General features: G+C 44.4%; 1 protein-coding gene across 3 annotated transcripts; it reads right to left on the bottom strand.

The window, feature by feature from the left end:
- Positions 1–1305: 1305 nt before the first annotated feature.
- Positions 1306–23344, bottom strand: LOC126922857 (protein drumstick). Of its 3 annotated transcripts, XM_050735809.1 has the most exons (4): positions 23125–23344; positions 15295–15858; positions 9436–10044; positions 1306–5228 (listed from the first exon to the last, which is right to left on the bottom strand). In XM_050735809.1, exons 3-4 carry the CDS (start codon positions 9663–9665, stop codon positions 5153–5155), a joined length of 306 nt encoding a protein of 101 aa, XP_050591766.1. In that variant the 5' UTR covers positions 9666–10044; positions 15295–15858; positions 23125–23344; the 3' UTR covers positions 1306–5152. The 3 variants fall into 3 exon arrangements, with proteins under 3 accessions (XP_050591766.1, XP_050591767.1, XP_050591768.1); XM_050735810.1 differs by lacking the exon at positions 15295–15858; XM_050735811.1 differs by lacking the exons at positions 1306–5228; positions 23125–23344 and adding an exon at positions 5668–5878 and having other exon boundaries at positions 15295–15814.
- Between the last annotated feature and the right edge of the window lie 1767 nt (positions 23345–25111).

Below are 25111 nucleotides of genomic sequence, written 5' to 3'. Positions count from 1 at the left end.
TGAAACGTGTACCAGGAAGAAATACGTTTAAAAAGGCAGAAACGTATTCGAGCGGAGCATAGCTAATGTTTCAATGTTTGCCGATCCCTCCTGCCCCCTCTAACCGTTCGCCCGCCCAAGAGCCTCTTCCGGTCACTGATACGTCTCTTTTTCGAATCCGGTAAAGCTAATTGAGTCAAGACGTACTGTTTCTCTACGGACGACGTATTGTGACAGGAATGATAATTTCGTGCAAACACTCGGCTATTTCACGCCTGCGGGAGGCCTGTCTCGATCACGAATACTCTGCTTATCCTTTTCTCCTTTTCTCGCCTCGTTCGTTTCTTCTCGCTTGTTACGATTCGCGTGACGACCATTCCGAAGCGATGCCTGGCTACGACTCATCAGAAACTCGTTTTAAATATACCACGATCTCGAGAACGGGACAATCAGAGACGACTTTAAATGACCCTGCGTTTCCATTTAAATCGCCCGTCCCGACGTGTTGATATTTCACTGTTCGAACATTATCGTCGTTGCCCCGTGATTTCGAACGGCTTCCTTGGCTAAATTGTGCGAGGTTTTGACGTTGAAAGCATCGTGCTGCCTTTCCTGCTTTTCACTTCGCTATTATGGACCTTATTTTTATCTTTTCTTCTTTTTTTTTTCTTATTATTATCGTATTTTGATTCGGTGTTTTATTAATATAGTTTTATTTATCTCCAATATTGAATTTCGTCGTTACTACGTCGTAGCGCTAGAACTAAACAACCAAAGCACGAAGTTGTAGTCAGCTATAATTTCTCTTCCTTGAAACAAAGAGAAGTTGTAGATAGTCGAGACCTACCTACCTACGATCCGCCAGAGTGTTGTACACCTTCGCAAAATCCTTCCTATTGGACTCGTCCCAGCAAGAAAGAAACGCGACCTGGGCTGTGTAGCGATGCATAGATCACCGTCAAAACCCTCGAACAGATCGAAACGGAAGAGAGAAAGAAAGGAAGCGGAGGTGGAGGCTGCTGGGCCGAAGTCGTCCATCAAAAGACCCCGAGGGGCCCATTAAAATAATTCAATTAAACGGACAACAAATCAGCCTCGGTTCGAGCAGAGATGCGAGGCATCGGGATGAACATGGTCATCCGATAACTTTCATCGGCTGGACTCGTCGGCCATGGAAAAAACGATGGGACGGCGGATTTCGTGAAAATGTGCTCGCTCGCGCTCGCGCGGCCCGCACAGAAGAAGACGAAGAAGAAGAAGAAGGAGAAGAAGGAAATAAAGGCAAAAAAAAAGAGAGAAAAAAGAAGAAAAAAGTGCGGAACAGCGTTTTACGACTTGGCAAAATTTATTGGTAGGCCGGTAGGGTGGGACGTGCCCACAAGTACAATGCGATTCCCCGAAAGCACACGGAGAGGTGTCACGCATACTCGTGTCGTCTTATCTCTCTTCGAGAGAAAAGCAACAGAATCACCTCTCGCTCTCTCTCTAGCTCTCATACGTTTTCTCACACTCTTTCACGCACGCATACGTTCTGTCTGTTTTTCACATTGTCACCGGGCTGACCGTGCGCCTCGGTTCACTTGTAAAGCTAGCGATACAGGCATATAGATATAGATACACGTTACAATATATAATTATAATAATTATAATATAATATATAATAATATATAATATAAAATATAATAATAACATTATTATCACTTCTATTAATCGGTAAAAACGTGAATACAGCTTCTACGGGGATCGAGAGGCCTATCGATTGGCTACGATGCGCATTGACTAACGACTATTCATTTTTTTCAGTTTTCTTCCATAACGTTCGTCCAATAATTAATAATTATATAATAATAATAATAATAATAATAATAATAATAATAATACGCACGTGATAATCGCGTTGTTCGTAATACGATACAATATTAGAAAATATAGCGATAAATTGTCATTTTCAAGGTATATACAAAGCGCGACTTTGATTTTCTTTCTTTTTTTTCCAACTTCGCTCCTTTTCTTTCCCTAACTTCCGTTCCGTTCCGGAGAAACAGGTCTCCCGAGAGGATGACAGCTGAATTTAATACAATTTCAATACCTCAAGGGATCGAGTCAAGTTTTATATCGCTTTTTGTCGATGTGATCGCCGCAGACTTTCGATGCTGACGAACAATTGACCGATCGATCCATCTCGAGCATCCTCGAGACGTCGCAGCTTACGAAAGTCGGAGTCGTTCAAACAATTATTTTTACTTCTCATCCACGCCGTGTGTAAGTGTTTAATTTACAATGTGGACGCGTTAAAACTAGTCCCGGAAATTTGTCGATCGTGACCGACACGCGACCGTGTCAGAATGTATTCCTAAGAAGAAAGAGAACAAAAAATGAAAGACAGCTGTGCAGCTCGAGTCGCGTGTAATACATCATCCTTTCAGGGAAGCACGAAATTTAAATTTTGCGCAAGGTAATTATATTTTGATCGAACGTTTGGTGACGGAAAAAAGAAATAGTTGTTTCTTCGTCTATGGCGGTCTGGTTAAATACATTGTAAGATGACTGGTGATTGTCGGATTTGAAATAGTTTCTTAAGGAAATTCTGTTATTTCGAACGATCGATAATTTTATACTTTCGATATTTCTTTTTCGTCCATTCGGCAAGCACACGATCTTCGTCGAAAACTAATCTTGAAATTAACAGAAAAATATCCTTGAAATAGAAAGCCAAGAATAAGACCTTGAAACCAAAAATTACCAATGACATCTTCAATGGATTCGAACATGCCTGACCGGTTTCCGTTTTCTCCCAACGCTTTTCCCAACGCCGATGTTCAGCAACGAAGCCACGAGAAAGGTTACGAAGACGAAAGAACGATACGGTCGCGCCAACGGTTGTCCAGTCTAGGAAACGCTCGATAGCAATCGATCATGCCGTTCTCGATCGAACGGCCGAGGTTTCGTATCCGCGCGAAATCGAAGAGACACTTGCAGAGTCGACGGTTCATCCACTGGAAACCGATTCCAGCTGACTGCTATCTGCGTCAGCGGACTCGCCTTGTTTCACATTTCCAAGGTCGTCTGGTCGCGTCTCCGGCTAGATGTTGCTTCGCTCGCGATTTCGGTTCGCCTTGGTACGCTATGGGACCACCGAGATATCTTGATTCGATTCTTCCCGTTGAATCGCGTTGAATCACGCGGAACCGAGCCCCCGAGACGACTCGACTGTGATCCTGATGGCCAGATGTTGATGTCGGCCCAAGAACGCGTCGCTCCAGGCTTGGGCGTGGTCCCACGGTAGCATCCGGTCCTCAGCAGCATCTTTGAAGCGGGTTATTACGCGGCCTAATTTGGAACTCTAGCCCGAGGTCCTCGTGTAACACTGTTGACACGGAGCCTTCCTTTTTTCTCCGCTTGTTGCCACCTGCTCCTGAAACGAGCGGATCTTCCAATTCAAATTAGCCGCTTCCGGGCCAACGTGAATCCCAATCGGCGATTCCGAGACCCCTTTGATATTGAAATTTAAATTTTTCGATGCTTCGTTCGCCGTATTCGTGGCCCCCGACAGGCATTTCTTTCGTCAGATTAATCAGTCTGATCTTTTAATTTATTTCTGACCACCTTTCCAAAGATTCTCGTGCGTATGGATTTCCTCGTGCGTGTTACAGTTCCTTTAATAGTTTCCGATCGAATGTTTCGAATTTGGTAAGTCGAGAATGGCAAGCGATGAAATTTCGATCTTACGGACGAAAGCGTGCGATGATTTTCTTCGTACGACCTTGGCCTCGTTGCTCTGTTCCCATGGATGCTCGAACTGAATTACGGCGGCTTTGCTTTCCATGATTAAGATGTTACTTAGCTCGGTCGGGAGAAAGCAGGAACCACGGGCGAGTAGATTTTTCGAGATAACGAAAACTGGTTGGGCATATACTTCGTGTTCTTCGAACGTGTCGCTGATAACGAAGTTAGATTTCCCTGTCTGCCTTTCCACGATCTTATGCAACTCCTGACTATCCTTCAACGGCGGACATTCGTTAAACACGTTGAAGTAGAACGATTTCGTTTGTTATCTCGCACGTTCTTCGAATTGTCGAGAAATTTCGATCGAGGAATGCTTGAAATACTCTCGAAAGACCATAGAGATCCGTTTAACGAATGTGAAACGTGTCGTGATCAGATCTTCGGTATTCTAACTTCCAGCTCTCGTCTTGGTGTGAATTCAACGATTCGATTAATTTGATTTTGCATGGAATCCTCGGGAGCCCCGTGTCGATGAAATTCTAACACGGTTGACACCATTGACGTGATTCTTCTTGTTTTGTTTCTGTCTCTCCATGTCTTTTGTCGCGATGAAAAGTCTCGATGACTTGCTGTGGCTGGCGTCTAGGTGTCTAGGCTCGGAATACAGGAAAGTGGCAGAAGCGAAAAAAAATAAAAAAAAAAAAAAAAATAATCGGAGAAGCGGAATGAAGGAGCGAGAAGCGAGGTTCGTAAGACAGGCGAGGAGACGATCAGTAATTACGGAACTGTTTCCCTTGCGACTCAGTAGGCTGACGCGCTGCGTCTTTTCGAGTTGATTAATTAATCGATCGACTCGGAATACCGACAGACGGACATCGAGAAGAATGGACGCGTGATCGGGTCAAAAGATTCTCGGAATTTCGACGTGGATTTTTATTTTCATCGTTGGATCGTTGTCGAGAGCTTTTTTTCTATCGTTTTTCGTGTCACGCTCGTTCTCCTTTCGTTTCTTTCCAACGCAAGGAGCCTGAACATTTACCGAGTTCAGATCTCGTTCTTTCTACTGATTTTTCTTTCGTTTCTTAATTTTTGGATAGAACTGGAAGAAGAATAATTCAACATAATTCACTATCGACTCGATGTAAAGTAAGATTTCTAATTGAAGAGACGTTCTTATATTCGATCGTCATTTAAAATTAGTATCTAGAAGCTAATTCTTTCTGAACAAAACGGCCGACACGTTATTCCGTTTTTACATTTCATATGCATGCTCGTATGTATAAAATTCCATCGTCGTACGTTTATGTACATACGTATAGGCTCCGTCGAAATTCCAATAAATATTTGTTGAACCACGACCACGCGGTATGAAACTAGCCTAATTAGAAACAGAGAGAAACGCGTCTCTACGGGAGAAGATTTAGGATATTAGTTGGCCGGATGGCTTCTAGTACCTAGAGTAGCTATTCGAATAGCCATTTGAGTAGCCGTTGGAGCCCTTGTAGGGAACAGAGTGTATGCTCCTGGAACAAAGATGGTCGAAATCGGAAGATGAGGAAAATTCTCTTCAAGAAGTTGTCTGCTTCCTCTCCCTCTCCCTCACTTTTTTTTTCTTCTCCTAATTAGCAAATCAAATTCCACCGCTTCGCGAATAGCGAGAGGGGTTGTCGTGCGCGCTCGTGTTAGTATCAGTAGAAATTAGAAGGCGATAAATGCGATCGTGGATCGTCGATCGTAGCAGAAACAGCGGAAGAATATCGAAAAAGGTGATAGCGTTGATAGAAGTGTAGATCTTTTATAGCATGCTGGGTGTATTCTATCCTTCCTTGTTCTTTTTTCTTTATCTCGTGGTGGCGGTAGCGATACACGGAATCGATGATCGTGCGTTGTTCTCGCGATTGCGACAGGGACATAACGCGGCAAATTTTGAGTGACGAGTACGATAAAAAAGAAATAAAAAGATAATAGAAACAAGAGGGGAAGACTATATAAGTATATATAAATGTCAAACGATAGAGAAGAACGTGGATTGCAACTTTTTGTTTTTATAGGCTGTTGTAGAATTGTTAGAATTTCTTTTTGTTGATCATGTTGATATTGTTGTTGTTGCGTGTACATTGTGTGTGTGTCAAGGTGCAGGAGGTTCAGAGCTCCCGCTCACCGCCACCCACATCTACAACAGAACAGAAAACAAGACCACCGCCGTTACATACAAGGTATCCATTAGTATCCACCAGTATCGAAGATTTATTTTATCGCTCGCTCGTTCGAACGTGCGTGCGCACGCTCGCTGGCTCGCACGTTCCATGCGGAGGCAGCATTATTTCAGACTGATTTATGGGTCAGACTGATCTTCAAAGTGCCAAGACGGCGTCATGGGAGGAAGGACGTGAACTTCGCGGATCTACGCGGATTCCCTCACTACCTTCTTCGTTTTCCTACGCGAAATTACCACGGTGAAGGTGACACGTTACCACTACGCAAGGCCAATATGCCGCGAAAAGGTCACGCGTGAAAATGACCCGGTTCGCTCGATCGTCGACGAAATTCAGATCCAAAGACAATTAGCTAAATTATCGAAAAAGTATTCTCTTCTCGTTGTCTTCAAAATCAATCGAGCAATCAATAATTTTCTAATACAAACTGATTTTCTAAAAAGTTGATTTCTCCGCTCTTCGTCCTTTCACTATTTCGTGCACGAATGCCAAATATCTCTTTTTAAATATTTTAGAACAATATTTTATGTATCCTTTTTTTTTCATATACCTTTATATACATTGTGATCCTTCCCCAGCTATTAATTTTTAGATTTTTGCGTTATGTTAGAGCGGAGGTTGCTACTAATTGTTAAATGATTTACGAAGTTGCGAGACCGGTACACGATACGCCAAATCATTCTCGTTCCTGATAAGTAAATTTCGTTTTTAATGAAGCGATGTCAACCGCTGGAGATATCGACGTTTTTATTAACTCCATGGTATTTCCGTAAAAGCAGTAACTTTTTCGTTTAAATTATACCTTTATATATCATGCATTTTATGCTAGCTCGAGCATTCGAATTACTACGTTTAATATCGAACAGGAAGAATAACAGAAGTTTCGTCTCTCAGAATTGCTTGAAATACTGGTAATTTCAGTCAAATTAAAGTTGTACGTAAATCATGTAATTTTGGGACTTGATTAAAAATTCCCAGTGATTTTAAATTTCAAATTCTTTTCTTCTTCGTATTAACAAAATCGTTGATTTTCTTTGCAATCAGCGAAATTGCAAGAAATATAATTGTTTATCGTTTATAGGATGCAACTAAAATGAAAAATTTTTATTCATATATGTAACAACACGCGAAGTATATCTTTCTTGAAATGGAAAGTGCGATTTCAACGATACAAAATTTTATAAAAATTTGCATTGGCGGAAATATTTGGCTGTCAGTGTGCAAAAAATTACGATTATTAGGGATGTATTTTATATTCGGTTGACGTTTCATAGCCAATTCATATTTGATTGCCGATTGTCGACGACCGACGGGTCGCGAAGTTACGTCCGGCTGAAGCGAGCAAACTTTCGCTTTTCAATTCTCACGTTTTATCGTAAAAAGCTAGGTATTTTCGCGAATATTTGTTAAAACAATGAAATTCGTTGTGCCACAACACGTAAACCTAATTGACGAACAAAATTTATCTCGAAATATCTCGTCACTCGTCGAAACACGTTATAATACGTCTTGGAATAAAAAAATCTTCGTTATTTCGCAGGATATTGGATGAAATTATCTATGTTCGATATTTTACGATACTTTTAAAAATTCTTATAGAACGGGTCTACGAAATTTCACGAAGTAAACCTTTTCGCATGGAAAGTGCGGCGAAAGATTCAAACGTCAAATTCTTAAACATATTTCTCGTTTTATCGAATATGAAAAATGTATTTTTATTTTGAACGAACGTGTCTGTGCTTCGTTCGACGACGATTATTCGCAACCGAGTTTCTCGACGCGATTTCGCATTGAAACGACGATGGTTCCGTCGTGATGGGAAAGGAAAAGGATTGACGAATCGTCGGTGGGAAATCATCCAGCAGGATGAATCACTAAATGAAGTACTGTCTTCGTTGGATTATACTTTTTCGTCTTACAAAAGGTCCTACTGGTGACCCGACCGGTTTTCGAAGTGGTCCCTATGTTCTTGCTCGCTTGGGTCAATACACAATATGCGCGGCTAGTTCGTTTTAAATCGATAGGTTTCGAACGAATGCACTTTCGTCGTATTTTACCAACTAAACGGGACTGAGAATCGAATGGAACGGAACTACCATCGAAATTTCGGGAAACGACTCGCTTCGAAACGTTATAACGTTGAATTTATTCGTTATTTCTTTGTGGAAATGCAATTTATGTTTCGTTTAAAATGTTGCTTCGGTAATATTGCCTTGCTTTTATTACCGAAACGTGATTTTTGTTTTACATTTTGAAACAAATGTACGAGAAGAATTTAACGACTGTATTTAAAGAAAATATTATAATGTTTGACTATGCTAAGACGATTCGGCAGAAACGTCAACTTTTGTAGCTGAGTTTTTTTCGCGAGTTTCAACTTTTCTTTTAGATCACAATTTTATTACCGAATCTACGTTTATAGTTATATACGCGAAACGCGAAGATTCTTCCGATGAATTTTCGAAAAACGATTATGTCTGTTAATTTTTCTTTCGCGTGACACTTGAATTTTGCAACGTATCAAGGTTAATACTTTAGCGTTAGAAACCATCGAAACGATGAACAGTTTAACGAAAGGAATCGGAAAAAATTTGTTAAATCACTCCGCTTATATCTTTGTCATATTTCCACAAAAAAATTTTAACGCGAGCACTGCTATACGGCTATCAACGCAAACGTCACGAAAAAGATATCGATTTTTCATGTTAAAACACAAATTTCAACATTTTCTGAACGGAATTTTATCAAGGTATTCGAGAACACCGATTCGAGTACGCCCGACACGAGAGATATCGATTTATCACTGTTCGAACTTTACTTTACCGCACTTCACGTTCAAGAACATTCGCGACGGAACACGAATTGAGCACAGACACGTCTTTCAGCTACTGTCAATCTTCGAACGAGCCATAGCGATCGATTTTTCGGGACCAGCTCCGAGAAAGTGACCGCGCGATCGACACCAGACGTCGAGAAAGACGTCAACGAAATTCGTCTTCAGACACCAGGATCACGTCGAACTTCACCACAATCTCTCCTCGAAATGGCCACGAGCTCGTCGAGTCTGTCAGTGTCACGGGCACGGTCCGCGACCTTTTCAGCTCGCACTAGTTCATTCATAATCATCACTCGATGCAACTTGCTATCGCGACACGGCAATCCACGATCAACCACATCACCACGGGACCGAACGAACAAAAAAAAAACATAAGAAAAAGAAGAGAAAGAGCAGAAAACAAAGTATAACAAAGACTACTGCACTGTTAACCCGTACAGAGACGAAAGATAGCGATCCTGGGTCTGATGGACGTCTGATCAGCGCGAAAATCAACCACGGAATTAGTCCCGTCGCCGAGCGGCGAATTAGAACATACTCGATAAAAAAAATGTTCATACGTACGTATATACGTGTCTTTATATATGTATCTACATATACACGGATATATAATAGAGGCATATAACAGACGTATGCACGTACATAGATATTTAAAAGAATATTCCGGGCGAAATGTACCTGTGTTGCTTGAGGTTATCCTGTCGCTTGAAGGACTTTCCGCAGACCTCACAGGTGAAGGTCACGTCGTCCTTATGGCTGCGCTCGTGGATCATGAGGTTGTAGGGCTTCGTGAAGCGCCGCTGGCAGTACTTGCAGACGAACTCTACCGTGCACTTGGCGCGCATCTTCTGCCGGCGGCCGAACTCCCTGCCGTGCCCCTCTGTCTCCATCGGCATTATCGCGAACATCCTTATAAATTCCCACCGCTCCTTCTCTTGGTCGACTCTCTGTCTCCTTTCCCTCTACCTCCTCTCTCGCGGTCCTGCTAACGCCTCGAGTCACTCCCTCCACCAGGTTACAAGCCTATAACGGCGTCTCTGTCCCTCTTGTCCCGACAAGGGGCACGTTTTCTCTCTTTCACCGAGCTTCCTCTCTCCTTTTGGTCCCTCTCTCACGATGCTCTCTCGGTGTCGCTCTTCTCCTCCTGCGCAAACCTAGTCCCGACCGGCTAACTCCTGCGAGTGAGATCACTCGGCCTGTACCTCCTCGCGGGAACACGCTCTCTCTCTCTCTCTCTCTCTCTTCTTTTTTTCGTTCTCCTTCTTTTTCTCTCCTAGCTCTCTCTACCTGCGGGAAATAAAGGAGCAATGATTTTCGGATCGATTCCCGGAGACGCGACCGCTCGATCCGCGCTGCATGGCAACGATTAGGTACCAGAATGGTACCTAAAACCCGGCGCGGACAAGCGACGCGACGTCGTTGCGATTTTAAAACGGCGACGCTTTGCGGCTCGGCAAGATCGTATTTTTAATAGTACAACGCAGACGAGCGTGCGATCCCACCGTTGGCAATGCGCAGACGCACGTCGTCACCGCTGCGAAATCGCAATCGCATCGCTCTTTTGTATCGAGGTTTGAGGATTTCTCATAGAAATGAGAAATAGTCGTAACGATTGCAAAGCAGATACTTCTATGCAACCGAAGATTCCTAACGGACGTGTACTCGAACGAGAAATATTCTCAACGAAAATTTCGCATTTTTACGTGATTCCAATTTACGGAATTTTGATGTTGCTGATCGTGCAGCGAAAGATCGACGGAAATAAAAAATTCGTAAGATGGAGATTGGTCCACCGAATGCGTTGGTGGTATTGCATCATTAGATATACGAACAGGCCAAATTATATCGGTGATGTGGTGCGATTCGACGAGTTTAGCTGTGATGCAAGCGATCGACGCGCCGTCGATTTCGCAGTAGTAACGCTGTATGATTCGACAGGCACATGGGTATTTTCCACGAAGAACGTTAGGAAGAGGTTGCTCGAAGGTACTTTGGATAGGGTAGGGGCATCTTGAAAGAATCGCTCTTTACCGAGATACGTAGTTTTGCACGGAATCGGGCTTAGAAAGTTACCTCGAACAAGTAGTGATAGTAAATGATTACTTGTACAGTCTCCGAGATGAGGCCCGAAGCAATCGAGTAACTTACGAGTATGGGATTAATGGAGCATACGGTGCCATCTCCTTGGACACGATTTGATCTCGTTGATCCATGAAAATCATAATTTTGCCTGTAGATTGAATACGAAGATGGTTGAAGAATCAAGCGAAGGGAAATGAACGCAAAGATGCGTCGACTTTCGAACGAACAAGATAGAAACTCCACTATCCTGGACGTGCTGTCCTTAGAACGCTAACAGATTTTTGCACGAAAGATTGACACGTGGAAACGCGAATCCTTTTGCGTGAAAACTTGAGAAAGAAGTACTATGTTTCCCAACATTTCATCCCGTAGAAACTGGTTTCAAAACTTACAACTCGCATAATTAAATCAATTCTGTTGTACAAACTACGGCCTGCAAATGGCTTTATCGCTAGAAACGGCAAGACTGTCAACGTCGCCGGCTGTCCATCGGGTCCTTCGCTCTTCGAAGTCCGCTGTCCGACTAGTTACGGAGGAGTGGAAGAAGGGGTGTTCGGAAGTAACGAAGCAAGTTAAAAACGAACGCAACGCCGGAGGAAGCTTATTGCTCGGCGAGTCGTCGAAAAGAGAGGTCCCGCGGAGTGGAGAGGCAGCAATAAAAAAGGCCCCCGGGGTCTGATCGCGGGGTCCGCCGCGGCCATTGTGCAGGAGCCACGTCCGGTGCTACTGGTAGCACAAGGTAAGCACACGGCGCACGCTCGAATAAAGTGGCGTGTCCGAATGAGTAATAAGCGTGGCTGGGCGTATCCCGGTTGGTTAGGCTGCCTAACGGCGGTGGGGCCTAATCGGAGCTGCGTGTTACGCACGAATCTGCTCTACCCGCTTTTTGCTTTCCGCCTCTCCGTTTCGTTTCAGGCGAACCGCCAGATCGGAGCGCGCATCCGTGATTCGTCTATTCGAGATTGCGTATAGGCGAAGAATTTCATTTATTCTCACAAAAATGTCGCCCTTAACTCACATATGCTTCGACGTTTCTCTCTTACGATATCTCTTAATATTTCTCTGCTATTTGGAGTTTGAATCAAACGTATTTTACGCTCGGCTTATCGCCAATTCGTAACATCGCTGATTCGTGGCTATGACGTGAAATTTACGCGATTCTGAATCGAAAAAGGGAAAGTTTATTCCTGGAATTTACTGTTATTTACGCCACCTACTTTTGGTTTAACATCGGTGTTATATGGCAAAGGGTTGATCGTCGGTTCACTGGTGTTTCTCCAGCGTCTTCTTCTACTATCACGATGTGTTTCTATAAATGCAATCGCGTTATATTTCAGTATACTTTAAACGAATGTTGAAGTTTTATCGAAAATAATAGAGTAGAATGGCAGTCTCGATCGAAGAGGGTCTCGTTAAGTAGAATAGTCCGATCGATAGTTCGTTCCTGACTTTTCTGTATAGTCTACCTTGTTCGTCCTTTTCTATCGTCGCTGCTAGATTATCATTCTGACATTCCACGGTATTGACTTTAATTTCTAACATTCGGAGCAACACAAATTTTTCTTGCACTTGCAGATTATTTTAACGTCGATCTTCTGAATCAAAACAATTATACCGACTTCCTTTTTTCTACTTTCCTTCCGAATTCTTCCGATATCTATCGGAAAACGAAGATTCTTATTTTGAAATCTCTAGAAATTTCTACGCTGGATCAATCGCGTTACTCGATATTAATTTTACCAGAAGCAATCATCCGGCACAATGTCGAAGCTCGTGTCAATAGTCAAGTTCGTACATACGCCTGTCGTAATCAAGAGGTCAAAGCTAATGTATGATAATGTATGATAATAGGATGTATATGGAAGCTCGTAGTTATGATCGCGTAGTACGTCGGAGGTATCTGCGAATGAACATACCCACGCAAATTATGTAGCCATATAGAGGTGAATTTTACGTTATCGACAAACGATCTTCGTTTACCTTGGGAAATACGTAAGAAAAGTGAGCAGAATGTCATTTATTCTTATTCCGTCTGATCTCGGATGTTTTTTCCACTGGCCGTTTCTCTAAATTGGAAAATATCAAGCGTGTACGCTCGAAGGTTGAGAATACCGGTATAGCTTTTATGGACAGGGTCCTTCGCGCGGTCACGACACTGTCATCGTAAAATACGATTTCGATTCATCGTAAGGAATAATGGAGTTGTTTAGGGGGCTGTGAGGAGAATAAAATCATAGCGTTAAACCGGGCAACTGAGATTTCTTAATCCTGTTAGACACGCGTGCTGCAATTCGATCAGGCTGTCGCGTTCTAAGAACACCGATGCTAACGCGTGTTTCACTCGTGAACACGGGCACGTCCCACGAAAGTTAAAGCGTACTTGTCATCCGCCGAAAGTTATCGTTTCGGATCGGTCGTGGAAACGTGGTCGTGATTCGCATGGATATGCGACTGCTTCTTTTCGGCGGGAAAATTACGCTTCTTAGGTAGCCACGAGTCTATCGCGCAGATTTCTAAGTATGTAGTGTTAGATCGTATGGAATGGCCGACTTTTCGACTAAATACTACGTTGTTTAGAAACAATGCCACCATTTAACCATGCTCGTTGAATTTTCACGCTATAATCTCTCGCCATCGTCTTACAGTCAGAGACTATTCTGAGAACCCGTTCAAATCCCATTCGTCCTACATCTATCTCAGAAGACAGTCGTTTCAATCGACTCTGATAACCATAATCGCTACTTAACCCCTCCTAATACCGGCACAAACCTTGCAAGTATTTCCCATTGACCGTCAGAAGCACCTAATCCGCTTAAAACTCAAATTAGGTCAAGCTGCGCTAATGGCGCGGAATTTTCCACGTCGCTTTCGTAACGAGTCATTGACCTTACAAGAGCAACTGGATTGTCAATCGTAGCTGCAATATTCCAGTTACGAAGATTCATACCGATTAACCCTTTGTCCAACGGTCAACGTGAAATATTCCACCCCCAAGGAACTGACAACGAGCTGGAGGGTTGTTCTCGGCTCTGGCGATCTCATTCCTCCGACAGAAGCGTTCTTTCGGAATGGAAAGGGATTGCCTCGCGACTGTCGACGAAGACAAGAGGTTCCCGCGTTTACGCTCGGTCCCTCGCGAGCAAAAGGACGGAGGGCACGGATGAAGAGGCAGCCAATCAAAGAGAGGACGGAGTGGAGCCAACCAAGAAGCTCGCCTCGACGTGCGTGCACCCGTTCTCGTATGTATAGAGGAATAAAGAAGGGAGCAGTAGCCTTCGTTCGTTCGTCGGTAGCCAACCAAAGAGAAGCTGCTACTGTGCACCGCCCTACCGCCGACTACCGGTTTTCGGCCAGTCGCTACCGAACCTCCAGAGAAATCCACCAAGCGGAACCACACCCTCCTCCTCTGGATCGACGTGGTACCCTGGTACTGGATCAACGTGCAAGGGCTTGTCCGTCTTGGAAGGGCGATTCCTTATTACAATTCTTCCCTGGCATCCAATAGGAAGGGAAATGCCGAGGCGATCGATGGCGAAGCTTTTGGGACGTTGGATCGATCGAAGGGTCGACCCTTTTGCGGTCAACCAGATCGTACTCAGCGACTTAGCTTTGAAAGTTGTTGGCTCATTATCGAGTTAGTTGGATATAGTTTGATCAAGGGGGTTGAGAATGTTTGCGAGGGTGAATGATCGAAAGAACGCGAGATGTGAATGGCGAGATTCCTATCGTTGATAGAAATTTTCGATAAAAATTTTGAGAGAAAGGGTCGATCGCGAGATTTATAACGACGAGGGATCGAGAAATTAAGTATTTGGAAAATGTCAAGGGTATATCCTGGATTAAGACTATCGTCCGGATATTATAATTCAATCAGAGCACGCGGGACAACGAATTTGAACCTAAGCCACCAGTGGTTACGTTTCGAATCAATCACGTTCCTCCAAACATAAAAAAAAAAAAACTATTACACCAATGGCACTGGTTTGAGAGCGTTCGACGAATAAAAGATTCGGTACAGCGTAGCCTGGTAGCCAATCAAAATGAACCAGCTACCGTGTACCGCCCTGTGGCACGCTACCGGTTTTGGGCCAGTCACCACGAAGACTCGAGAGACATCAACGAATGTGGACCACACCTTTTCCCGCCCGCGCGATTCCAAGTGCAATGAAGCGCGAACCCACAGTCACGAATATTAATTCGATAATAATGAAAATAAAAACAAATTATACGAGAAAAGAAATTACAGATAGTTAAAAATATTCCAATTTTAGGGCTTGTAGGATAAAAGATATTCTGTAAAAAGACCAAACAGTATCAAACTATTACGGTAAATAATGTAAACAACGAAGATGGAAAGGTGTCATCGGTGAATTTTCATCGTATCGCGCGAGAGCAAACTGTCACGAGCAAGAGGAGGCCGTGACCAAGAAAGAAAGTGACGAAAGACGCACTTACCGGTCGAAGTAGAAAGCACACGCTTCGTAGTTCCCTCTGAGGACGCGATGTTTGCCGGACTTCTGGTCAAATAAACGTCCCTTTGAAATTTCTTTGGAACTGCTCAGCGAATATGCGTGCGTTTGTTATCCGCGTAGGGGAACGAGGGAGTGTGAGAAAGAAAGGGAAGAGAATCCTTGAAAACTGGTTGGAGACGTTGAGATTCTCTATTGGATTCTCTATCGAACGTGTGTCGGGATGCTGTCTTCCGGGCTGACAGGTCTGGACCGTTTGGGTGCGCGGCGTCGACTGAAGCTCCGTTTGCCCGCTCGGTTCGCTGGTAGCCCGAATAGGTAGGCACACCAGAAGACGGTAGGATGCCGTGTGTAACCGCCAAAGGTCTCCTTCGTCGTCGTCGTCTCGCTTCTTCTGGTTGGAGGACCGGGAGACACCTCCCTACCGAACCAACTCACCGATGCCCACCAGTTGTGTCGTTTCGTTCGTGTGAGCCTCTCTTGATTCTACCAGAAACGCTTCAGGATCTTCCTTCCTTGAACAACGCTGCCACTACTAGTAGTAGTAGGACTATAAAAGTAGTAGTAGTAGTAGGAGTAGTAGTAGTAGTAGTAGTAGTAGTAGTAGTAGTAATAGTAGTGGTGGTAGTGAAGAGAAACGTAGAAGAGGAGGTAAGGATCGAAGGATCGCGGAGGAGGAACGGGAGCAGAAGAAGGAAAAGGAAGAGAGGGCTAAACGAAGAGGAAGACGCGTTTCTTATCCTCGGAACTTGTCTCTCTTTCCTTCTGGTGTCCTTGTCTGACCAGTCGCCGAATAGCAGCGTGGTTATTCACAAATCCTTCGACGACGCGGCTTCCTGAGCTCCTGGGATAGTGGTCATCCGCCCTCCCCTTGCTCCAACTGTTCCTCAAGTTGCTCCCTCTCTTCCACGATCCCTTCCACCGGGGTCCGATAGGACCGCCCTCGTAACCGTTGGATCAGAGAGCATCCCTCTTCGCCCACGCGAGAGACCCTTTTCGAAACGGTCTTCCCACTCTTCGAAGAATACCGGCCAAGAGTTCTTTCGTTTTCGCCCTCTCTCTGCATGCCTGCCCCCCGCGGGGGCGGTAGCTAGGCCAGGGTACAAAGGAGGTAGCGGCGCTGGCCGAGCCACCGCGACTATTACCCATTTACCGATCTCTCTGATTTTCGTCTCCAACCGCGAAAATTTGTTTCCCGTTTCGGCGAAAAGAGTTTAGCCTTAGGAGGTAAGGAAATTCGGCTGGAACGCGGCGCGAAACACCGAAAGACAGTGCACCGGTGTACATGTCACAGCTATGGACCTGTCGCCTTTGTCGTGGAACAGCGGCCAAAACGAGTTCGCGTCGTGTGTCAATCTGCTCGCCCACGCGAAAAAGCGGATCAGCTGGAATCGGTTCCTGGAAGAGGATCCGCGGCAGCGGTGATCTCTTTGTCTCTATCGAGGCCTCTCTCGAGGCCAGAAAGAGTGACGCTGACGAAGGTGTGGGAGGAAGCGGAGGTGGAAGGAGCGTGCAAGAACGAAGAGCGGGGGCTGACGCGATGCCGCGGGGGTTCCCAGGGCACGTGGGAAATGCACAGTAGTCGATGTCAATCCCCCCACCAGCCGGCGGCCAGCGTGGGTCCTGTCGGTCCCCGTCGGGCCCCACTACGGCCCACTGCGGACCCGGAGAGCCATCGCCAGCGTACAGGGTACCGCCCAGCGAGATCTCGCGGTATCGCTTCATTGGACGATTCAATGGGCTATCGCCTCCTTCGCGAGCCACCAGGATGATCGAGTGGTGGAAAAATTCCACGGGAAAGGCTGGCGGAACGCGTGGAAGAAGGAGCGACCGAAGAAGACCAGTGAGCGATCGGCAACAAAGAGAACGCCGACGTACCGCTCGGAATCCGATTGTAGCCACCGGGCAGCGTCTCCACGCCGGTTCGGACCGATCTAGCCGAAGATGAAGACGACAACGATGACGGGGAAAAGACGTTTCCAAGGGCTCTGTCCGACCCAACTTCTTCACCGCGTCTGATCTCTTCGATAGGAATATTTAGGGAAGCAAAATAAAAACCGGCATCCGCGAGCAAAGGATTAGGTTTCTTCGAGATTTCCCTCGCAGATACGCGGAGAAATCGATGACAGCAATTCCGATGCTGACACAGCTAGAAATTTATGGAAATTTATGACAGCCACTGGGCTACAGCCTGGATGAAAAACGGTGACGAAGGCGATCGCTTCGGCCACTGTTATTCGCGCGATTGTCATTAATTCCGTCGATGGATTCTTTGAGAAATTTGAGAAATTCGAATCCTATTACCGAATTCCTTCGAAGATCGAGCAGGGTATGTTAGAAAATAGATAAAGCGCGGCTGAATTGACTTTTGCCCGTTATCGCCTGTCATTCGGATTGCCAATCCGTTGGACGTCTCTTTTCATTACTCTTATTTGAGAATTTCCATAAATTTGCAAGTATTAAATCGCAAATTGCATCGTACGAGTTCTAGGATCAAAGGTATTATATCGTCGATATTATACAAAGATGCTGAGAACCATGAAATATTGAAAATGTTATCGATTGTCTGAGGACACTCTTAGATAACAAATTCCGCAACTGTCGTAATCGTTCTCACACAGATTGCTAATTTATGTGGGTCTTTGTGAAATTTGCTGTCAAGCAAAATGTCTGATATTGCGAGTAAGCTGTAGATATATCGGAGGAATATTTCAGCAACAAAATTGAAAAATTCAACTCCAAATAGACAAAGAGCAGCTTTCCTGAATAGATCTGTTTCCTTTGTAATTAATCTAACGATCAAATGAATGGTCCCCAAATCGAAAAATTCTTTTCCCAAGCGTATACTTACGAGGAGACGGCGAACGAAGTTGACCGAAATACGTCTTGCTATTTCTTGCCGTTTCCTTGTCAATTAACGACCGTATGAGTTACGAAAAGTTAGTAGAACCGAGATAGAACAGTTCCATAAAACTTTAACCGACCGAAGGGTAAAACGGAAGTTGTTAATAAAATCCTGGTCGTAACGAAGGGAAGTAACAAATATTTTAAATCCCATAGAACGAAAACACGTTCAGATAAAAGAAACGAGAAGAATGCGTTGACCGACAAAATTGACAGGCGACAAACCTGTGATAAGGATGTTTACGGAGGACGTATTACCGAAAACTATGCAAACATCGATCTCGAAGATAACGTCTTGGGCTTTTGATTTCCTGTACCGAGTTCAAAGAAGTATCCGGAGAAACTGAAAAATTGATCGTATATGCAAAGTCGATATATATCATCAAGTAACCTGATTTTTATTTGACTTTTAACGTTTTATTTAACCTGAACTTTTCTGCGATTAATCACAATCCGGTAAAGAGTTTGAAAAGCTTCGTAAGCTCGATAAATATCCTCGATCTAATCTTAATATTAGTAACAAAACTTGGCGAAGCTATCTTTAAAATCTTACATTTTTCGATTTAATAAGTTTCTCTCCTTTCGAATCGTGTCGTATTGTATATTCTTCTGCAACAGCCGCGAACTAACGTAAAATGGGTTTAATGATACGTTGCAATAAATTAGTCTAGAAACACAAACGTAGTTAGAGAAAGTAAAATATGTATTAACAACAAGCAATTTGAAGCAACGCGTTAATGATTTCTGCTAGAGGAAAGTAATTCCATGATCGTCGGACGCTGTTTGTTCGAATCTTTTCGCTTGTTTGCGCAACGGTGATCCCTTGTACATTTCGTAATGAGAAATTTAGAAAGACGGCGTACGACTTGCGTGTCATTAGCGGTGGGATGACGCGCGTTACGTAAAGTTAAAATCAACTAGATGACTTAGGCTGGGTTATACACGAACTTTACCTGGTTTCAATGGACAGTAGAATAGGCCGCTGATCGGACCAAGCGTAAGTAGAACGAGCATTCGCGATGTACGGCGGAAAGATGTAAGAAGAGAGAAATATTTTATCGTATCAGGGCCTTTATATTATCGCTTTCGAAGGAATATTTCTCCTGTTACACTAGACTTTTGCGCTTAATTTATGTACGTGGTAATCCTCGGTACGATAGGCCGAGTAAATCTACTTGCTGCTGCCAAACTAAATGAATCCCGTTTAGTGGTTCGATTTGAACGTCTCTATCTGATTATTCGTGCCATTTATTAACTCCGCTAAAGGCTAATACGATTGTCGAAAGAGTAATAATAAATATATTTCATAAATTATTCCAGCTGGAGTTAAATATAAACTTTCTTCGCGTATTGCTTCAATTCCACGATGGCAGACGATCGTCGTAACGATAGGATGGAAGAAAGATACTGAAAATTGACGGTATCTAACACGTAGTGCAGTAAGGAAGTAAGACAGCACCTAATGTTACTTCTGGAAGCATAGTGTCTCGTATTCCATCGCGTTGTCGTAACAACTGTCGACTTGGGAAAAAAAGGAACGGAATATCGAGCTCGATGAACGTTTCGGAGTAACGCGTATTCGGTAAGCGGGGATAGATCACAGAGAGACCGCCGTGTTGGCGCAGGAAACGGAAACTGGCGGAAACAAAGGCCGGGCAAACAGACGGCATCCCATGGGGAATGTTACCAGGGCAAATAGCGCGCGTCCTCGCTATCGGCCCGGTCCGCGACAAATATTGTCACGTTCTTCTGGCACCAAGGGAAAAAGGTACTACGTGGTACATACCACGGCTCGTTTTCGACCTACGGGTCCCGTAGGCCGATAGATTAGGTCCTAGCCACACGATACCGTGAACGCCATCACCTTCGCCCGTGGGCAGAGATAACGAGGAACGATCGAGACAGGTCCACGTCGAATTAGCAGGTAGGTCCCGAGCTTCAGCATCGACGAGGGTCTGGGGCTGGCTGCTACGCGCCCCAAACCTTTTTTTTCGGCCCTCCACGGATGTAGATGTTAGTGATAATATATAATCAGAGCGTGCACTTCAGTTTAGCGTATGATTACAGGCTAAGCCCAATTAATCTTCCCCGATATTACTCGCTATTGCTTAATGATATCGCTCGCGTTCAAAGTCGAATCGTTCGACAGCCACGTGTGAATTTTTATGCAAAGAGACCAGATCTCGATGGGACTTTCTCCGAGAAGAAGTTTTCGATGCTTTCGAAATCGTCTCGCTCGTGTGAATTTCCTTGAGGCTTAAATTGGATCGTATCTAGTCGATGTCCACCTGATGAAACGTCGCTTCTCTTCGGTTTCAATTTCACGGCTCGATATCGCTCGTTACGTTTCCATCTATTCCAGAGAATCGCCCTTTCTTCGCTATCTTCGATCTTTCTATATCCGCCTATTCGAAGGTCGAACAGTCAAGAGATAATTAAGCAAGGAATTAATATTACATATTCTAGCAACTGCCTGGCAATGTAAACATTATTAAGTAAAATCCTTCGAAAGCATGGATCGATCGTCGTGAACGAAGAAGGGATCGGCCAGCGGAGGATTTTTTAGGCCACCCAGTCCGCGAAGCAGCCTGATATGTCTGAAAACGTTGTCAGACACGACGATAATAAGTGTCTCCCAGAATGGCGGCTACATCAAAGCTCCAGTCGCGTTGTTGGGTCGGCGCGAAGTCGCGAGTCGCAGATACGCAGACGCACCCAATGGCAACGCGTCTGTATGCATACGTCTCTGCTTCGTCTGCCTAATGGTTCTTTCACAATTGGTCGTTTCGCAATCGCGTGAATCCTTTTTACCGCCATGCGATTTCTCGGTGGAAAACTCGCGCGATCCATTTGTACGCGCCTACCCGCCACTCTGCTCGCGATTGATAACGAACAGTGGATGGATTAGGCTCATGGTCGATGCTTTCGTATTCGTATTCGTATTCTTATTATTTTTTTAAAAGAAACGAGAGAACTTGTGATTATTTATACGAGGCATTCGGAACTATCCGGATGGTGGTACCGGATTTTGGTTCGGAGCAAGCGACATTTTAGTCGTTTTCGAGTTAAAGACAGAAATTGTTAGTTAGTCGTAACACTGAAAATTATTATATTCTTTAGATTTTCAACCATTTTGTGTATCTTACTCGATCTTCGTCTAAACGATTCGCCATATTCTTCGCAACGATGTATCGATAAAATATAAACTTTTGCATAAAATTAAATAGCAATTTACGTGAGATATAATGAGATTCAGAATACGATCTTTTACGTGCCAATTTGTACTCTAACTTGCTGGAAAGTATCGCAATTGCCACGGTTGCGTAAAAAACGAAGAAGCGTGGTTTTGCAAAGCGTGAAAAATTGTAAATTTCAAATAGTTCGGAGTAAGAAATATAAATCGTCGAACCTTTACGAGTTCAAGCACGCACAAAGTGGAAATTTTATCCTAAATCGATCTATAAATAGATCGGCGAAATAAGGAAGCTCCGTTCATAGAATTCTGTGTTTTACTAATATCGGTAACGTCGTTCTTCCACACACGCGCGCACACACACTCACAGATTATGTACTTTGTATTTTTACTCCACCGTCGGACGTTAACAAAGTACAATTCCATAATTGCGGCACTTTATTGTCCATCGTTATCAGTTGCACTCGTTAACAACTTAGATAAAGAGATTAGTTTCAAAATGCTCGCTGATAATCAAAATAGAACGCAACAGTTGAATCGTGTTGCGCGTTTTATCGAGACTCTATTAAAAGTTCTCAAAAGTAATTTTTACCTCTGCCGTACACACATTTCCAATTAAACTATATTACTAACGATAGATAAATGTTAGTTTCTTTATCGTTCAGTTGTAACATCTGCGTAACTCGAACTCGTTGCTCTACTATTTTCTAAGCTCGAGCTTATTCATTCGTATTTTGCATATGATCTCTATCGATCCTTTGATCGTTGCGCAGAAATTGTCGAATTAAATTATTCCCGAATATCGAAATATCCATCCCAAAACATTATACGCTGACACATCTCGCAAACGATAGGGAGATATTTCCGGAGCGTAAAATTTCTCGATTGGTGGCGAAGAATTCGATTTACGTCGCTGTGAACGACGCTTAATCGAGAGCCTACGGAAAGGTACCACGAACAGTTCGCTCGCATAATGGGCATAGGGCGAACCCAAGAAGAATCGTGGACCAAAGCCGCACCTTGTGCTGGCCACGTAAGTATGCGACGTGCACACGTTATAATGCTACGCCCGCGAACGTACGAGGGAACTAAGGTTATTGCGACCACCGTGGCGCTCGATAGAGCTTTCACCTACGATCCTCCTCCACCCTCGTCTCGTTCATCGATTTTATTCCGGAATTCGATCGTTCCGCGAGCCGATCATCCTTCGTCCGAATTTCGACAACGATAAAGGGAACGCGATGCGACGATTATTCTTCGCGTTCCATGCATCGTCTTTCTTCTATCGTACGAATAATTCGACTCGAAGCTATTCAACGTTTAATTTGTCCATGTCAGTCGCATCGTAATACCTATGACCGTAATTGACTGTGAATTGGAACGCGTAGGAGCGTAAAGGCAAGCGTGCGCGTCTTGTGACTTTTCCAACGAAGATTTCACCATGCAAATTTCGCCGAAGCGCTTCGAAGGCAGATAAGAAGCCCAGGTGTGTCTTTTGTTTGCTGATCGAAGGAATACTTTTGTCAGGCCGCCAAGATATCGTCAAAGTTTATAACTCAGCTACGCGTCTCTTGACTTTTATTTTCGCTGTCCGAAATATTCGTCGACATACGATCGCTTCTTATTAGAAACTAAAATCGATTTACCAAACGACTCGCATCGTTCTAAAGACGATGGCTGTGGTGCGAGAAAAACCAAAGGTTTGACAATGCTGTTTACCTTCGGCGTCCGGCGATGTTTCCCGTTGGCGTGTCACTTTCCCGCAGACGCTAGACGCTGCGTTTGCGTTTCGATATTTGAGCGCGCATCGATCTCTCGGCAAACGCGGTTTCTTCGTGACTTGCTCCGCGAGGTAAATCTGGTTTCCGCGAGAACACGACCACGCGTTCGATGATTCGCCGACCAGCCACGGTACGCGAGTCCTACGCGACATAATGAAACTTGTCGCGTGAGATTCTTCCGCACGCTCCGACAGAGCGTTTATTGGATGCTGGAATGCTAGATACTGCGACTTTTATGTTCTTTATGACGCGCAGCGTGAATACCAGCGAATCGCGTGGACATCGTAGCTAGCTAGCTCTAACATCGTTTGTTACGTAAAAGCAATTTTACGATTCGTCGTACCGTCGATCAATCTCGTATTTCCAAAATTATCTTTACGTTTGCAGTTAAATACGTGTTTCTTCGCCCCCTTCGCAGTTTCAAAAGTATCGCTCGTCGTAATATTACGGTAACGAGAACGTTAAACATCGCTCGCCGCGATAACCGCTCTTTTACTTTTCTCAAAACTTGAAAAACGTCTTAGTTCTGGGAAACGGAGGACGTGGAAAAATGTCTTCCGCGTCGACAAAAGTTACTTCGATTCATATGCGTAAGTAAAATCGCTCTTCGACGGAAAAGTTGCGTTACGCGAGGCCTAAGAACAAAGATACACATTGAGAGAGGCGATCGAGTGCTCGCACCCCGTGTAATCTCCATCCCCGGGTTTCGGATGTGGGTTTACGGCGTTTCGGGAACGAGCCGTTCAATCTTCGCCGCGAACCATAAAACGCGCGGCGCGAGACGTGCGGACGGTAGTGTATATTGCCGTGCATTTAGCTCGTCGCGCGCGCCGCTGACAGAAGAGGGATTTGCCTTCGCCGCTTTACCGGATTTACCGAGACACCTCGTGAAACACGCCCATGTTTGACTTCAGCTTTTGAGCGATGCCGAAATTTTCACAGGAACTCACCGCCATGTGTCACGGGGCAAGAAAAAGAAAGGAAGAGAGAGAAATGAAGAGGGAGAAAGAGGGGAATCTACAGACCCGGCCAACGATGCAAGACTTATCACGCGCCGTAGAACGACGTGCCGACGCACAGAATAGATTGTTTGTCGATTTTTAGTGACCTCGCGCGCTATAAAGCCGACCGCTCGTAAAACCGAGTTGCGTTTGCCAAGCTTCGTCTCGACGTATGCTTTTTGCTACGCGCGCACGGTCATCTCTATCGAACGCAGTTTTAACCATTTCTTAATTGCGCTGCATTGTTTTTTCCAGCGATCGGTGCTAAAATTATCAGAGTGGTTAGACAGTCTCGTAGAAGTTACGTAGATTTACAACGACGCGGGTTTCCCGATCCAACATGATTTCTCGTAATTCTCGTATTTCCTGTGTACTTTTCGGTTTTTCCTTCGTTTCGAATTTTCATGGTATATTTCTGTGCTTTTGTTCGTCGTTGATTCTCGTGTCGTCGAGCGATGCGTACGAGTAACGCGAAGACGTAGATATTCCCGTTTCCGCTGCGTACAGCTGTATTTGCTTCTTCGAGAGAATTTAAGTCCTTGTTTCGAAAGAGTTCAGATAGACTTTCTTAGAAGCGTGACACGTATCGTACTTTCGGTTAGACGCTGAGATTTTCTATCAGAGTCGCACGCTTGTGTAACAATACGGCGGAGTTGCGAGATCGTACTTTCATGATTTGCCGCATTTATGTTAGACGCGTGAATTTTTGGATGTCGGGTACACCGAAGGTAAGTGAAACAAATGAAATATACCAAGATGGACTACGGTCGGTAAGGCGAGCGTTCGTTGCATAACCTACATCCGATACAAGGAGCTATCCTTATATTATCTACGCGCAAGATGTTAGGGATTAAACGACGAACAGGGTAGACTTACTTATCGTCTTTTTCCGAAATACCGATCGCGCAAAAGATCGAAGGTTTC

This window comes from Bombus affinis, chromosome 12, assembly GCF_024516045.1.
Source record: "Bombus affinis isolate iyBomAffi1 chromosome 12, iyBomAffi1.2, whole genome shotgun sequence".
In the NCBI taxonomy this organism is placed as follows: Eukaryota; Metazoa; Arthropoda; class Insecta; order Hymenoptera; family Apidae; genus Bombus; species Bombus affinis.
Note: the sequence above shows the minus strand (reverse complement) of the source record. Positions and strands in the feature narration are given on the sequence as shown.

Bases quoted from the DNA above. Each gene is read 5' to 3' on its own strand.
- LOC126922857 (XM_050735809.1), bottom strand. From the start codon at position 9,665: ATGTTCGCGATAATGCCGATGGAGACAGAGGGGCACGGCAGGGAGTTC. The intron at 5,229-9,435 runs GTACATTTCGCC...TCTTTGTTCCAG, and splicing joins GATAACCTCAAGCAACACAG to GAGCATACACTCTGTTCCCT.